General features: G+C 36.4%; 1 protein-coding gene and 1 long non-coding RNA gene across 8 annotated transcripts in view; both read left to right on the forward strand.

Moving 5' to 3' along the window:
* USP34 (ubiquitin specific peptidase 34) overlaps positions 1 to 17,744 on the forward strand; it is a 283,157-nt gene that overhangs the window by 232,180 nt on the left and 33,233 nt on the right. For 6 of the 7 annotated variants that reach the window (XR_010149508.1, XR_010149509.1, XM_016948585.4 and 3 more), the window contains 13 exons: positions 2,165 to 2,229; positions 2,318 to 2,393; positions 2,481 to 2,528; positions 2,644 to 2,709; positions 6,024 to 6,104; positions 8,922 to 9,007; positions 9,553 to 9,721; positions 9,829 to 9,903; positions 11,351 to 11,502; positions 15,265 to 15,313; positions 15,397 to 15,501; positions 15,898 to 15,942; positions 16,955 to 17,059. Coding sequence is in view for 5 of the 7 variants with exons in the window: in XM_016948585.4 (XP_016804074.1) it covers positions 2,165 to 2,229; positions 2,318 to 2,393; positions 2,481 to 2,528; positions 2,644 to 2,709; positions 6,024 to 6,104; positions 8,922 to 9,007; positions 9,553 to 9,721; positions 9,829 to 9,903; positions 11,351 to 11,502; positions 15,265 to 15,313; positions 15,397 to 15,501; positions 15,898 to 15,942; positions 16,955 to 17,059 (1,122 nt within the window). In the remaining 2 variants the exon portion in view is untranslated. The remainder of the gene's footprint in view (positions 1 to 2,164; positions 2,230 to 2,317; positions 2,394 to 2,480; positions 2,529 to 2,643; positions 2,710 to 6,023; positions 6,105 to 8,921; positions 9,008 to 9,552; positions 9,722 to 9,828; positions 9,904 to 11,350; positions 11,503 to 15,264; positions 15,314 to 15,396; positions 15,502 to 15,897; positions 15,943 to 16,954; positions 17,060 to 17,744) is intronic. The other variant, XM_016948586.4, reaches the window with a different exon arrangement.
* Positions 11,958 to 14,744, forward strand: LOC134807910 (uncharacterized). Its single transcript, XR_010149517.1, has 2 exons — positions 11,958 to 12,041; positions 14,706 to 14,744. It is a non-coding gene; the product is annotated as an uncharacterized LOC134807910 (long non-coding RNA).

Genomic DNA, 17,744 nt, shown 5'->3' on the forward strand with positions numbered 1-17,744 from the left:
AATCCCAAAAGATAACATAAAACATTTTAGAAGCATCAAAGAGATAAAGCCAACTAATTATAAATTGTAATGATTCTTACAGATAATAGAAGGTAACAGTTCTCAGAAAGTGTAGTTGATAGTGATTGCTAGAAAAGGGTCAGGAAATGCTTCAGGAAGTTAACCTTAAACTGAAACTTGAGAGTTAGAGAGGAGGTAATCATATGAAGAATGCTCCGGGCCAGGCAAAACATTATGTACAAATTGCCTAGGAAGGACAGAGCTTATTGGCATGTTTTGGAAGCCAAAAAGTGACCTGTATGGCTGTGATGGAAGTTCAAGGAAAAGTGGCCCAAGATGAGGATGGACAGTTATGTAGAAAATAGCTAGGGTAAGGCTGGGCACGTTGCCTCACACCTCTAATCCCAGCACTTGGGAGGCTGAGGCAGGTGGATCACTTGAGGTCAGCAGTTCGAGACCAGCCTGGCCAACATGATGAAACCCCCTCTCTACTAAAAATACAAAAATTAACTGGGTATGGTGGCGGGCACCTGTAATCCCAGCTACTTGGGAGGCTGAGGCAAGAGAATCGCTTGAACCTGGAGGTGGAGATTGCCGTGAGCCGAGATCGCGCCATTGCACTCCAGCCTGGGCAACAAGAACGAAACTTGTCTCAAAAAAACGAAAAGAAAAAAGAAAATAGCTAGGGTGGCTGGGCAGGGTGGGCAGGATGAGATTACACCTGTAATCTAAGCACTTTGGGAAGTAGGTGGATTGCTTGACCCCAGGAGTTCAAGACCAGCCTGGGCAACATGGCAAAACCCCATCTCTACAAAAAAAAAAATACAAAAATAATAGCTGGGCATGGTGGCACGCACCTGTGGTCCCAGCTGCTCAGGAGGTTGAGGTGGGAGGATCACCTGAGACCAGGGAGGTCAAGGCTGCAGTGAGCTGTGATCATGCTGCAGCACTCCAGCCCAGGTAACAGAGTGAGACCCTGTCTTTAAAAAAAAAAAAAAAAAAATCCACAGAAAATAGCTATACACATACATAGATACAGTATAAAAAGGACGATCAAACGGACGAGTGTTTGTAAAACAAAAATAGAGCAAAACCAAAAGCACTTATATGATAGAAACCACAGTATTACCAGCCTTTAGGTCCAGGAGATCATGTTGACCAGTAGTTAGGCCATTATGGGGTTGAAGGGACAAAAATTGTGACACAGAATCTACAACTGAGCTCATGGCTGGAATCCAGAGTTTAGAATGGGGCTCCCTTATTATAAAAAGTACTGAATGAGATGGGCAGAATGCTATCAGACTCTGCCTGATACAGAGTCTGATACAGGGGCTACAGCTTAGTAGAAAGTTTTTGTGCCTGGAAATGCTCAAGAACTCTGAAGCCGGCTATTCACTGATTAGACTGTGATTTCTGGAATATCACTGTGGAGCAGGAACCCTATTAAGTTCTAAATTAGTGTAGTGGGCTGGAGAGGCAAAGAGGGATAGTTGAAAATCTTCAATGGAAGATTAAAGATAAAGTTGGGACTTTAATCAGCTCAAAATGAACCGACCAACCAAAATTCCAAAATAAAATCAGAAGTATAACTACAAAAAACAGCTAGTAATATCAATAGTCAGAACATCTAGGTAAAAATAGTTTTATGGAACTGACAAAAATGTAAGTCATATTTAAGGTATTCAGACAGATGAAGACAAAAACAGCATTGATTCTACAGTCCTAATGTCAGAAATAATTTTTCATGATTTTTATAAACAAATCATGTCTGATTTAGGTCTGCCAACCAGAGTTAAGTATTGTGCCAACTTTTAAATGTAAACCTCTCTTTTGTAACCTTATCAGAATGTAACATGACTTATATTTTATTCATTTATATACTTGCTCTTCAAATAGGATTTTAGAATTCTTGGAGCATTTTTATAAGTACAATAAAAACCTCACAATTGCTTGAGGTAGCCAGATAAGTATTAATAATTACAAAATATTAGTAGCAACCATTTATATGAATATACTTGGGAAAAAATCAAAATGAACTTAAAGTGCATGGATTTTATTTTATTTTGTGGTTTTTTAGAAGAGACTTTTTTTGTTTAATAAAAATATTGGTAAAATGTAATGAAGTAAACTGCTTTATCACTAATGTTAACATTTTTATTTTCAGTGGATTTGGCATGATAACATGCAGTTTCTTCAAGACAAAAACATTTTTGAACATACATATTTTGGGTAAGTTTGGTAAATTTCATAGTAGATATTTTACACATTTTTAAAAAATCTTATGTGTGAATTTTAAATGATTATTTTTAAATTCTAGATTTATGTGGCAATTGTGTAGTTGTATTCCCAGTACATTACCAGATCCTAAAGCTGTGTCCTTAATGACAGCAAAGGTAATAAATATATGAACTTTAAATAATTCTGTCAAAATTTACTACTTTAAAATGATTGAAGCTTTTTTGCTTTATCTTTTCTTACAGTTAAGCACTTCCTTTGTCCTAGAGACATTTATTCATTCTAAAGAAAAGGTATGTGTTTTCTACTATGGATTTTTTTGTCATTTATGTTTTTATCAGATATCTTTTGGTTTTTGTTATTGTTGGCTCAGAAGTTCATATGCTTTGACTGACTTTTCTTTTCTAGCCCACGATGCTTCAGTGGATTGAACTGTTGACGAAACAGTTTAATAATAGTCAGGCAGCTTGTGAGGTAAGGTGATAATTCAACAACTAATGCATAGTTTAAGATTCTTTTTTTTTCCCCCTCTGATCTAAGATGCTACAGCAGAGTTGTTTTATCTGTCACAGGGAGCCAAATGTAAGTCATTCCTAAAATCATTTGGTAGCTGAGAAAGTTATAATTTATATATCACATCCATTACACTGATTTAAATAATTGATTATTAAGTCACTTAAAAATTCATGTTTTGGCCAGGTGTGGTGGCTCACGCCTGTAACCCCAGCACCTTAGGAAGCTAAGGTGGGTGGATTACGAGATCAAGAGATCGAGCCCATCCTGGCCAACGTGGTAAAACACTGTCTCTACTAAAAATACAAAAATTAGCTGGGTGTGGTGGCACATGCCTGTAGTCCCAGCACCTCGGGAGGCGGAGGCAGGAGAATCACTTGAACCTGGGAGGCAGAGGTTGTAGTGAGCTGAGATTGTGCCACTGCACTCCAGCCTGACGACACAGCAAGACTCCATCTCAAAAAAAAAAAAAAAAAAAATTTTTCCCCCCTTCATCTACCAGAAGGAAAACTATGTATAGAAAATTCAAGACTCTTCCAAATATTTCTTAACCAGCTTTATTAAGGTATAAATGACAAAAATTTTATATATTCAAGGTATACAAAATGATTTGATGTATGTATACATTTTGAAATGATTACCCCACATTCAAATTAATTAACACATCTATCACCATGTAGTTATGTGTATGTGCGAGTTGTGAGGACACAAGATCTCCTCCCTTAGCAAATCTCAAGTAAACTATGCAAAATTTTTTAGTCTTTTTTTTAATCAGTTTTGTCTCAAAACAATACAATATTATAACTAGTGTCATGATGCTGTACATAAGATCCCCAGAATTTATTTAAAACAGAAACTTGGGACTGTGCATGGTGGCTCACGCCTGTAATCCCAGCACTTTGGGAGGCTGAGGCGGGCGGATCACTTGAGGTCAGGAGTTCAAGACCAGCCCGGCCCACATGCAAAACTACATCTCTACTAAAAATAAAATTAACTGGTCATGGTGGTGTGCACTTGTAATCCCAACTACTGGGGAGGCTGAGGCAGGAGAATCACTTGAACCCTGGAGGCAGAGAAGCAGTGAGCTGAGATCACACCACTGCACTCCAGCCTGGGCGACAGAGTGAGACTCTGTCTCAATTTAACAAAATAAAAATAAAAAATAAACCTGAAACTTTGTACTCTTTGGCCAACATCATCTTCCTATTTCTTCCATCCCTCTCTTAACTACTTTTGTATGTTGTTAGAAAATGCTTAACATCATCTGTCACTTCCTCTTTCCCCACTCTCCCCGCCAAAAAAAAATTCACCTATCCACCTGTCTCAGTAGATCAGTTTATGCCTGGTTTTCTCTCTCCATCCCCTATTTTAAGAGGTGCATCCCTAAGGATAACCCACTCAAAGGTAATGACAGCTTAATCATATTGCCATCTTAACTTCTAGGTTAGCAACCAAAGAGTTGTAAATCTCCATAGGAAGGCAAGTCTTACGAATTAACAGAAGTGGGGAATAGCAGTCTAGTATATAATAGATGAATTATAGTTAAAGGTTTTTTGCATATTTAGAAGTTCATCTGATTATACCTTATAGAAATAGAGTAAGGGAATCTATTCCTCAGAAATTTCAAACACTAAAGTGTAACTTTTTGAAATTTTGTAATGAGAATTTGGAAACATGGACAAAAGTAGAAAGGGATAATAAGCTGTCACATACCTGTTCCTCAACTTCAATAAATAATAATAATCTTTCTTTCTTGTTTCATCTATCCCCTCTTCCTTTTTTTTCCATAATGGAAGAATTTTAAAGGAAACCTAAATAGATCATGCATCCATAAACACCCAGTATATATTTCTAACATAAGAAAACTTCAAAAACATATGCAACCACAATTTCATTCACTCCCAGTAATATTAGAAGTGACTTCTCATCTTTATAACTTTTTTTTTTTTTTTTTACCCCCGGAGAGGGTGTCACTCTGTCATCCAGGCTGTTGAATGCAGTGGTGCACAGTCATAGCTCACTGCAACCTCGAAATCCTGGGCTTGAGCAATCCTGCCTCAGCCTCCTCCCTCAGCCTCCCAAGTAGCTGGGACCACAGGCACATACCAACACACTCAGCTAATTTTTTTTCTTTTTTTATAGAGACGGAGTCTCTTTGTTGCCCAGCTGGTCTCAAACTCCAGGCTTCAAGCTATCCTCCTGCCTCTGCCTCCCAAAGTGCTGAGATTACAGGCATGAGCCATTACACCTGGCCAGAAGTGATTTATTCTTGTCATCTAATACCCATCCTATGTTTAGTTTTCTCCATCTCAAAAAAAAATTTTCAGTTGATTGGTTTAAATGAGTGGTTCAAATAAGTTCCACATTTTGCATTCATCTGTTTCTTAAGTCTTCCTTAATCTATAAAAGTTACTTTTTTTTTCTCCATGCCATTTTTTGTCATTTGTGCTGCAGGATTTCCCACATGCTTTCTTTGACTAATTGCATTTTCCTGGTGGTGTTTAACATGTTGCTCTGTTTCCTTCTCTTCTCATGGCTGTTCGATAGATCCAGAGTTTCTCAAGTGCTAATTAGATCATAATTTGTTTTTAAACAGAAAGAAAATTAATCATGCTCATATCACATATTATTAATAGGTGGCCGGGTGACATGGCTCACGCCTATAATACCAGCACTTTAGGAGGCCGAGGCGGCCGGATCACCTGAGATCAGGAGTTCAAGACCAGCCTGGCCAACATAGTGAAACCCCATTTCTACTAAAAATACAAAAATCAGCCAGGGATTGTGGTGCGTGCCTGTAATCCCAGCTACTCGGGAGGAGAATCACTTGAACCTGGGAGGCAGAGGTTTCAGTGAGCCGAGATCGTGCCACTGCACTCCAGCCTGGGCAACGGAGCAAGATCTGTCTCAAAAAAAAAAAGGGAAAAAAAAAAAGGGGAAAAAAAAAATATATATATATATATATAATTAATAAGAACTAAAGATTCTATGTCACATTTATGAGGGCTAAGAGAATGATATTTTATTATGATAAAGGACCACAGATTGTCATGCACATTGTGTACTATAATGTAAATGGCATTCCATGGAGTTGTGTAATGAGGTAACCCTTATTATGATTTTAGAGTTTGACTTTTATGACAATTAGAGAAACTTTTCTGGTAAGAACTTAAAAGAATTAAAACATTGACTAGAAATAAAATTCTTATGTGACTGTTATCCCATGTAACAAATATTTATTGAATGTTAAAGTCATGCTGTATTTTTTTTTACAGTGGTTTTTAGATCGTATGGCTGATGACGACTGGTGGCCAATGCAGATACTAATTAAGTGCCCTAATCAAATTGTGAGACAGGTAAGGAAAAATATGTTTGAAAAAAATTATTTGGAAAAGAAGTTACTTTCAATTTAATTATTCTCAATTTGCTTATAAGTGTGTCTTAACCTAATATTGATAATAGTTTGAAAAGATCTGCCTCCTATCATAAAAGTCATTTTGTTGTTGGTTTCACCAGGCTCTCTTTAACATCAGCTCTCACTCTAATAAGGTGATTAAAATTATGCACATTTCCTGGATATAGGAAGATTGACTGTAATTTCCTGTTCTTTTATTATTAGATCCTGCTCTTTATGATTAGATGCTTTATGAGTTATACTGATTCTTTTAAAATCCTTACACATTCTAACCATGGTAGGGTACTATAGTGACCTCAAAAGCTAATGAAAAGGCTGTAACTTATTTCTGTGATTGGGTCTGAACTGTCAAACGAAACAGTTTGTTTTCTTTAAATTGTTGGGTAAAATAGACAATGAAATTTAAATATTACTTTATAGTCACTTTTCACAAAATCAAAAACTTAGTTGACGTATGCCACTTTCCAGTTACTATTGAGATATATATGCGTGTGTGTATATATTACATATATATGTTATATATATTTATATATTTATAAATTTATCTAGAACATACATATATATGTGTATATATATATATTTTTAGAGGGTTTTGCTCTGTCACAAGCAATCCTCTTGCCTCAGCAGGTAGGACTACACGCACACACCACCACACCTGGTAATTTTGTTTTGTTTTGTTTTTAGACAGAGTCTTGTTCTGTCACCCTGGCTGTAGTGCGGTGGTACTTCATGGCTCACTGCAGCTTCCACCTCCTGGGCTCAAGCAGTTCTCCCACCTCAGCCTCCTGAGTAGCTGGAACAACAAGCACACACCACCACACCTGGCTAATTTTTGTATTTTTTTGTAGAGAGAGTGTCTCTCCCCTGTTGCCTAGGCTGGTCTCAAATTCCTGGGATCAGGCAGTCCTCCCAACTTAGCCTCCCAGAGTTCTGGGATTATAGTTGTGAGCCACTGAGCCTGGCCTAAGTTACAATTCTTATACCATAAAATTTACCCAGACCTTTCAAAATGTAAAATTTAGTGGTTTTTAGTATAGTCACACAGTTGTGCAGCCATCACTACTACCTAATTTTGGAACATTTGCCACCCCCACCCCCCACCAAAAAAAACCCCTATACCCATTAGCAATCAGTTCCTATTTTATCCTGTCCTTTCTCCTCAATACCTGACAACTACTAGTCTACTTTCTATCTTTATAGATTTGCCTATTTTGACCATTTCATATAAATGGACTCATACACTATTAGTCTTTTGTGACTTACTGCTTTGATTTAACAATCTTTTCAGGATTTATTCATGTCACAGCATGTATCCATATTACATTTTCTTTTTTTGCCAAATAGTTTGTCAAATGTATATAGTCCACATTTTGTGTTACCTGTTCATCAGCTGAATATTTGAGATGTTTCTACTTTTTGGCTATTTTTAGTAATGCTGTTAGGAACTTTTAGTACAAGTTTTTCTTTGGATATACATTGTCACTTCTTTGTGTATGTTTTTAGAACTGGTAAACTGTTTTTTGTTTTTGTGTTTTGTGTTTTTTTTTTTTTGAGACGGAGTTTCGCTCTTGTGGCCCAGGCTAGAGTGCAATGCCGTGGTCTCGGCTCACTGCAACTTCCGCCTCCAGGGTTCAAGTGATTCTCCTGCCTCAGCTTTCCAAGTAGCTGGGATTACAGGCGCGCACCACCATGCCCAGCTAATTTTTTGTATTTTTAGTAGAGACGGGATTTCACCATTTTGGCCAGGCTGGTCTCAAACTCCTGACCTCAGGTGATTTGCCTGCCTTGGCCTCCCAGTGTGCTGTTACTACAGCCACTGCACCAGCGGTAAACTGGTGTTTTTTGTTTGGTTGGTTGGTTGGTGTTGTTTTTGAGATGGAGTCTCACTCTGTCAACCAGGCTGGAGCGCAATGGCGTGATCACGTCTCACTGCAACCGCCACCTCCCAGCTTCACACAGTTCTCCCTGCCTCAGCTTCCTTAGCTGAGATTACAGGTGCCCACCACCACGCCCGGCTAATTTTTGTATTTTTAGTAGAAGTGGTGTTTTGCCATGTTGGCTAGGCTGGTCTCGAACTCCTGACCTCAGGTGATCCACCACAGCCTCCCAAAGTGCTGGGATTATAGGCTTGAGCCACTGCACCCGGCTGGTAAACTGTTTTTTTATAGTGACTGCAATGTTTGACATTCTTGCCAGTGATATATAAGTGTTCTAATTTCACCATAATCTTCAGCAGCTGATACTGTCTTTTATTTTAGCCATCCTAGAAGGTATGAAGTGGTATCTTATTGTGGTTTTGGTATGCATTTTTCTCAAAATGGTTACACATTTTTTCATGTGATTGTGGGTCACTTGTGTATCTTTAAAGAATCCTCACATTTCCTTCTCCTAGCTGCTGACCCCATGATGAGCAGCGGCCCTTCCCCATTCCACTCTTCTTAAGGAATCGGATACTAGATTTTCTTTTCTCTGTATCTCCACTAGCTAAAAGGATTTTTTGAAGCTTTGTTTTTGATCATCTGTATTACTGAAATGTACAGTTTGTTGAGTTTTTTTCTCTTTATCATAAAACTGAATTTTTTTAATGCTACCTTTGCCTTATTTCCTTAGTCCATTGTTGAGACTCCAGAAGAGCTCCAGAATACCAAGATAATCTTGTGCAAACTATAAATGGGTGGCAGAGAATTTTGAATCATGTTAATTTTTCAAATCTTTGTTACCTGATGAGTTGGCTCTTGTTTGATCTTTTTCTTCACAGATGTTTCAGCGTTTGTGTATCCATGTGATTCAGAGGCTGAGACCTGTGCATGCTCATCTCTATTTGCAGCCAGGAATGGAAGATGGGTAAGAAGTACTTTTTGAATAAGTTTGTGTGTCTGTGTTGTGTGTGTGTGGTGTTTTTGGTTTTTTGTTTTTTGTTTTTTTTTTAAGAGATAGGGTTTCTTCATGTTGCCCAGGCTGGTCTCAAACTCGTAAGTTCAAATGATCCGCCCGCCTCGGCCTCCCAAATTGCTAGGATTACAGGCATGAACCACCATGCTTAGCCCTAATTTTTAAGTTTCTTAACGACCTGCCTACAAAATATTTTTTAAAATCCACACTGAAATATTTGTTCTGTTTAAAAATAATCTGTAATAATACATTCAAGAAGGTAAAACTGTTTTTGTTTTATTTAAATTTTGCATCTGCAAAATCCTCTACAAATTACTTTATGGCTTAGTCTTTTTGTTTGCATTGATTTAGCCAGTCAGAATAACTACTTATGTTATTGCGGTTGATATTCATTATCTCAAAGATAAAAGAAATTCAGAGTTTAAAAAGTACTTTTTCTCTCGAACAGTATTTCCAGGCCTCATACATTCTCTAAGATCTATTTAATTGTCTCTTAGGTCAGATGATATGGATACCTCAGTAGAAGATATTGGCGGTCGTTCATGTGTCACTCGCTTTGTGAGAACCCTGTTATTAATTATGGAACATGGTGTAAAACCTCACAGTAAACATCTTACAGAGTATTTTGCCTTCCTTTACGAATTTGCAAAAATGGGTGAAGAAGAGGTGAGGCTATATCTTGTCTATTTTTTTGATTATCTACCTTTTTTCAGTATTTGCAACTTAATTGCTTTTATTTTATATTTTTAAATTTTGTTTGTTTGTTTGTTTAGAGCCAATTTTTGCTTTCATTGCAAGCTATATCTACAATGGTACATTTTTACATGGGAACAAAAGGACCTGAAAATGTAAGTACAGTTCTATCGTACATTAGGTATTAGAGACTCTGGTTTTCATAGTTTGCATCGTGCGAAGTCCTGAGATGTTAGAACCCTTTAAAGTCCCTTCTGGAACCTGATGTTAGATAATGTGAAGGGTCTAAGATTGGTTGATGTTTTTAATGTAATTTTAATGGATATAGCAAGAAAGAAACAACTAGGTAATGAAGTTCATTCATTGGTAAGGTCTGGAACAAAGCAAATAAACTTAGGCAAAGTGGTCACCTACTTTAGGGTCTTATCAACAGTGAATTGTTTTTGTGAACATTTTGCTGGTCACATTTTTAAGTTCTTTGCTATTAAGTTTATGAGAGTCTTTCCAAAATTTAAGTAGGTGGTCTATTAATAATATTAAAGTATTACATCAGTTTTGTGTTGTTCATAACAAATGCGTTAGGTTGTATGATCTACTTGCACTTTTTCAGTCCTTTTCTTAACCATAAGAGATAAGTACTCTTTATATCTCCATTTAACAGATGAGACAATTGAAACTTAGAGAAGTTAATTTGTTTTAGATCACAGTGACTTGTTGTACTTTGATCCTCGGTCAGACTACTGAGCTAAAACTCTTAAACACTGTTTTGTAATGCTTCACAGAATATACACTAGTAGATCATAAAATCTTTTGAGTCTCTGCATTTAGAAGCCCAAGTGAATATCTCTTTGAAATACCCACTATTTGGATTATCAGGGAACTATAAATAAGAATTTCTTATTTTGTATAACTGGCATTTTTATTAAATAGGAAATACTATTTTATCATACTTGTAATTTTTATCCTGACTTGTCTTCCAATGAGCTTGCTTATAAGAAAAAAGTTATTCAAGGGTTTATAGGTAAGGTAAGAAGTCAGTGTTGAGGTTTTTTGTTTTTTTGTTTTTTTGTGGGGTTTTTTTTGTTTTTTTGTTTTTTTGTTTTTTTTTTTGAGACAGAGTCTCACTCTGTCACCCAGGCTGGAGTGCAGTGGTGCTATCTCAGCTCACTGTAACCCCCACCTCCCAGGTTCAGGCGATTTTCCTGCCTCAGCCTCCCGAGTAGCAGGGATTACAAGCGCGTGCCACCACGCCTGGCTAATTTTTGTATTTTTAGTAGAAACGGAGTTTCACCATGTCAGCCAGGCTGTTCTCGAACTCCTGACCTCAAATGATCCACCTGCCTCAGCCTTCCAAAATGCTGGGATTACATGAGCCACCATGCCCGGCAGAGAATTGTTATTCTTTACAGTTCTGGCAGTTTAATCTAAGATTGTCCTGAATGTGGTTTAGAGTGTTTTACATTAGGTTTAGGTCTTTGTGCAGTTGTTTTTCATGTTACAAGCTCCTGCCACCATCTACACTGTTACATAAAACAAGTCATTTGTTCCCAAAATAATATTAAAACTACTACCATATTAAAATTGAATTTTATTCCAACTTAGCCTCAAGTTGAAGTGTTATCAGAGGAAGAAGGGGAAGAAGAAGAGGAGGAAGAAGATATCCTCTCTCTGGCAGAAGAAAAATACAGGCCAGCTGCCCTTGAAAAGATGATAGCTTTAGTTGCTCTTTTGGTTGAACAGTCTCGATCAGAAAGGTGAAATGTTTCGAATTTAAAATGTTTAAAGCATGTTTGGTTTTATTATTTTTACATAATTGTTTACCACTAGTTTTTCCACTAGCTTTTTATTATATATGTTTAATTATGTAATTGTTATTCACTAGCTTTTATTATATAATTCCTTTTAAATAATACTACTATTCATCAACTCTTGTGGCATAAGAATTTCAGTTTTTTCTACCAAACTTTTACTTTATCTATGAGTCGTGTTAGAAATAGTCATTGAAAAAATATACAGTAAAATATCTAGCAAAATAGAGCGTGCATTCGTTCTTTAACCTAGCAACTTCATTTCTAGGAATCTGTGTCCAAAATACAGAAAGATGTATATGCAAATCTGTTTATTGAAACCATGCTTCTGATAGCAAAAGACTAGAATCAGCTGAATGTCCATCAAAAGGGAACTAGTTGAAAAAACAGCATCCATTCAAAAGAATATAGCTGAAAAAGGAAGTATGGAATTTATCTGTACTACCACAGAGAAATCTTTAGGATCTATTACTAAGTAAAAAAAGGTGGGAAAAAGTGTATATGATATCCTACTTTTTAAGGGAATGCTATGATGACAGAGAGAGAGAGTGTGTATGTGTGTGTGTGTATGTGTATGCACAACCAAACCTCATTATTTGTGGATTTCCTATTTGCAAATTCACCCATTTGCTAAAATGCATTTGTAATGCCAAAAGTGGCACTCGGGGAGCTTTTGCAGTCATTCACAGACGTGTGCATATGCAGAGTGGCAAAAAACTTGAGTTGCCTGACATGCCTTTCTAGGTAAGGTCAAACAAGGCAACAATTTGCGTTTTTGTTTCAGTTTCCATATTGTAAACAAATGTACTTTTCACGGTGTATGCTGTGAAAATTTTTCGTATATTTATATGTTTTGTTCGTGATTTTGCTGTTTAAAATGGCCCTCAGCCAGGTGTGGTGGCACACGCCTGTAGTCCCAACTACTTGGGAGGATGAGGTGGATGGCTTGAGGCCAGGAGTTTGAGTCTGCAGTATGCTACTTTGGCACCTGTGAATAGCCATTACAGTCCAGTTTGGGCAATATAGCAAGATCCATCTGTAAAAATAAGTAAATAAAATGGCCCTCAAGTGTAGTGCTGAAGTGCTCTCTAGTGTTCTTAAGCTCAAGAAGGCCATGATATGACTTATAGGGAAAATATGTGTTAGACACATTTCATTCATATGAGTTTTAATACTATTGGCAGTGAGTTAAACGTTAATGAATCAACAATATATACTAAATAAGATATCTTTAACAGAAACACTCATGAAACAAAGTAAATGTATTGATTGGTTGACAAAAATATTACCAGAGGCTCACAGAAACTTAATCGTGTATTTGCCCTAGTAGTAATAATTTGGTATTTGCTAATTCAGTATTTGCCACACTTTATAGAACACAACTACCTCAAATACAAGAATTGACTATAAATCAAAAACTTTTTTTTTTAATGGTTTCCAGTGGATAGAGGAATAAAAACAGGGTAGAGGGGACAGGAATGGATTTTTGACAAATTTAACTTTGGTATCATATAAATGTATAATTATAAATAAATGAATAAGAAGTAATCTCTAAAAATCAAAAGCACAGTGAAGTAAATGAACCTAACTATATATTAAATAGGTAAATTTCTAGTGGGATGTATATGAAGGACAAAAAGAATTGCAAAATTTTCCTAAACTGTAATAGTAATTATATTATTTGTAATAAAAGTATTATTCTGAAAGTATTAATGTATATTACAGGATGAAACAAATAAGTGTTAATGTCATTGGAAACCAAGATTTTCAGCAAAAGAAAGATAAAAATATTAAATTGTAGGGTTTTGCATAACTTATTTAAAACTAAATTTGAATTGGAAATATCTGTAGCAGTTTATGGTGTATTTGCAAACAGAAAATCTGTTACAGAAAATCTGTTACAGAAAATGTTTTACCTACCACTGTTTTCTGAAAAGACCTGGAAACCCTGTACAACCCAGAATCAATGAGTACCCTTGGCATCTAGGGTATAGTCTCTAGGTTTCATTTCCCACTGAAAGAATTGGGGTTCCTTGGAAAAACGACCAGTTACAGTTCTTGGGAAAGAAATGAATGAGAAGTGTGGAATGTCTTGTCATTTTGGAAAGCAAGGAGGCAGTCTAAGACTACTGAGGTCATGGTAAAGAAACTCAAGAGCCAACTTACGGAGGTTTCTACTGGTCATAGATTGAACAGCTTTGAGCATCGGTAATAACTGCAGTGGACTGTGAATCACATCAAAGATGTTTAAATCCATGAGTTCATAATACCTAAAAAGAAATTTTTTTTTAGTTTACTGGCAACTTTTGGAGTATATTAGGAAATCAAATCATTATTTTTGAAACTGATAAATAATGGAAACAGTATCAAGCATTTATTCTACTTGCAAGCGTACTTCATGGCAACCAAATGGTGATTGAGGGGAAGTTTGTGTTCTTATATGTATTCAAGCTAATTAATGAGCAAGGACAATTGGAATTAGAATATCACTGTTTTGGAATCCCAGATGAAATGATGGATCTAGGCAGTTGTCACCACTGACAGAAAACCTTACAAAAAGACTAACCCTTCATTGTGTGCCTTCTACAAGATACTATTAATTAAAAAGTCAAACCTAGATCTCATCAAGTCTGGATCTGACTACCAGTTTATAGAAAATGCAGGGACAGAGAAACATGTTAAGACAGCACCATAAGGATACAATCAGCAAAGTGTAAATGTGAGAGAAACTACAGGACAAATGACCTTCAACAGATAAATTGCAAACACAAAGCTGGTGGGGAAACCAATAGATTAAAATATTTAAGAGACTTTTCAACTAATTATGGCAAAAAGCTTTATTTGAATCCTGATTCAAACAAGTTAATTTTAAAAATCTTTTTAGAAACTTCAGGAAATGTGTACGCTGGATATTGTATGACAGTACGGAATTATTCATTTAGGCATGAATAATGGTACCATGGTTGTTTTTGAAACCTATCTGTTAAAGATACTATGATTTATGGATTAAATGATAAAATACCTGGAATTTGCTTCAGAATAATTCATATTGAGTGGATGGGGGTTCAAATGAAACAAGACTGGCTCTGATTTTGGTAAATTTGAAGCTGACTGATGGAATACTTGTACTATTCTGTTTTTTAATATAGCTGAAATTTTTATAAGTTATAAAAGAAATATGCAATCTAGGTGTAGTGGCTTGTGCCTGAATCCTGGTTACATAGAAGGATCCCCTGAGCCTAGTAATTCAAGGCTGCAGTGAGCTGCGATCACATCACTGCATTCCCGCCTGGGCAACAGAAGTAGACTCCATCTCTAAAAAGAAGGAAAGAAAAAAAGGAAGAAATAATACAGTAATTTTAAACTGGGAGATGAAATGCTAATTTCTAGAAGTCCATTTGGTTTTGAAGGGTCTCATGTCAAAAAAAAAAGTAAGTAAAATAAGACCCATCCTACTGTTTTATATACTAAAATAGTAAGTTAATTAAATGAAAATGAAGTACATTTGGGCTTTCATTTACCAATCCTGAAATGTTGAAAAGTTGCCCAAAAGACATTTAGCAAGCAAATGTAGCTAGCAAAAAATCATTTTATGATGGCAGGTTAATACAATTATAATTGAATCAACAATTTTTGATACATGTTGTAAATCGCTGTAAAGTAATACAGAAGGAAGAAAAACTTATTTCCACTAATATTTTCTTTCAGGCATTTGACATTATCACAGACTGACATGGCAGCATTAACAGGAGGAAAGGTAGTACATTCTCTAATATTAGACAATTTGATCATCACAAAAATAATAACGGTTCTTAAATGAACAACTTTTGCTTTTGACAGGGATTTCCCTTCTTGTTTCAACATATTCGTGATGGCATCAATATAAGACAAACTTGTAATCTGATTTTCAGCCTGTGTCGATACAATAATCGACTTGCAGAACATGTAAGTGCTAAGGAACAGTCTTAAAGATTTTTGGAAATTTTAAAAAAGAATACCCTGAAATCTGGCCGAGTGCGGTGGCTCATGCCTGTAATCCCAGCACTTTGGGAGGCCAAGGCGGGAGGATCGCTTGAGCCTAGGAGTTTGAGACCAGCCTAGGCAACATAGTGAGAACCCGTCTCTACACAAAATAGAAAAATCTAGCCGGGTGTAGTGGCACATGCCTGTAGTCCCAGCCACTCGGAGGCTGAGGCAGGAGGATCGCTTGAGCCTGAGAAGTGGAGGCTGCAGTGAGCTGTGATCTCGCCACTGCATCCCAGCCTGGGTGACATAGCGAAACCCTGTCTCAAAAACAAAACAAAACAAGAATATCCTGAAATCCTCCTCTTTCTGTTTTAGATTGTATCTATGCTTTTCACATCAATAGCAAAGTTGACTCCTGAGGTATGTAAACATTTGTTAATTTATGTTTTTAAAACAATTTTCAGCACTGCTAATGCTTTCAAATGAGCCTAATTGTTCTTGAGAACAAATTTATCAGGGTTTCTCCCATAACATAATAACCTATTTTTAAGTGTATAATGTGAATAAAATGAACTACTAATCATGTCTTATTACAAATATAATTTTCCCAACTAAATGTAAATATGTGTGTAGACTCATTGTATCAGAGTGCCACCTGGATGCCAGGCTTTAAAGTTGTTTGATTGGGAACATATATCCTAATTGTGCCCAAAGAAAAAGTAGAGCAACCAGGACTCAGCATGTGTGTAAAAGTATATAGAAAATAGAATGCAGTGTTATATAAAAGTATTTTTGTAAAATGGAAATGCTATAGCTATTTTAACAATCGATGTCAAACGTTACTATAAATTACCCCTCAGGTTGCTATCGGAAGCTTTTAATCTAAATTTTTCAATAGAATACAGTTGTCTCATTAACAATTTATTTTTGGGGTTGGGGACATGTTGCTTAAAGGATACAAATTTTCATGAATAAGTTCCAGAGATCTGTTGTGCAATGTAGCGACTATAGTTAATTATACTTGAAAATCATTGAGTAGATTTTAAGTGTTCTGACAAAAAATAAGTGTGTGAGGTAATGCATATGTGATTAGCTTGATTTCTCCATTCTACAATGTATACATATTTCAAAACGTTGTACATCGTAAGTATTTACAGTGTTTGTCAATTTAGAGAATATTTTTATGATTATCTTTTCCAAAATACACTTGACATCCAGAAAAATCTAACATACGTGGTTCCCGGTTGACTTTGTACCCCTCGCTGATCCTGCTGCTTTATGGTAGTTCAGGTTCACATGCAGAAGTACTGGCTGAGCTCTCCTTCCCTAACACAGATTTAAATATAGTGTGTAGTAGAATATATGTTTCTTCTCTGCTGAAAGAGATGGGTTCAGATTGATCTAAATACACAGTCATGTATGTGTTTTACAGGCAGCCAATCCTTTCTTTAAGTTGTTGACTATGCTAATGGAGTTTGCTGGTGGACCTCCAGGAATGCCTCCCTTTGCATCTTATATTCTGCAGAGGATATGGGAGGTAAGTCTTGCAGCAGGTGTTTTCAATGTTTATTTTCCTGAGGATTTTATTTTTATAATATAGTCACTACCATTTTAAGTACCAGTTTCTTATTACCCCAAGATGGTTTTAGTAAGTCATAGGTTTGGGGAGGAAAAGAGTTCTTAGCTAGTCTCCTAGCTGTATTAAAGACGTTGTTGTAGCGTCATAAACAGCTTTAGCCAATTTGAAGTTTTCATTCCCCTACCCTCCAAAGTTCCATAAAGCAACTAGAAGTCCTAGAAATACAAACCAAGTGTTTTCAAGAATTGACAGAAATGGTAGAGGAAGCACCAGCCACCTTTTTGCTTCCAGAGTTACCGCTGAGGTCACAAAATTTCTCCTTGTTTGAGTATTGGAAAAGCTCAAGACCAGGGGACAGCAAATGTTTTCCCAAAAGAGTCAGAGAGCAAATATTTTAGACTTTGTGTGCCATACAGTGTCTATTGAAACTACTCAACTTTGCTGTGGTAGCATATGAGCAATCATGGACAAGAAATGAGTGGGTATGGGTGTGTTTCAATAAAACAACAAAAACGGGCAGCCACAGAATTTGACCTGCTGGCCATAGTTTGCCAACCCCTACTCTAGATTCCTAGGATTCCCCTTTCTCATGAAAAAACTCTCCACAGCAGTACAGCGAGCTTCTTGTATTCTCACTTAGTAC

This window comes from Pan troglodytes, chromosome 12, assembly GCF_028858775.2.
Source record: "Pan troglodytes isolate AG18354 chromosome 12, NHGRI_mPanTro3-v2.0_pri, whole genome shotgun sequence".
Classification (NCBI taxonomy): Eukaryota; Metazoa; Chordata; class Mammalia; order Primates; family Hominidae; genus Pan; species Pan troglodytes.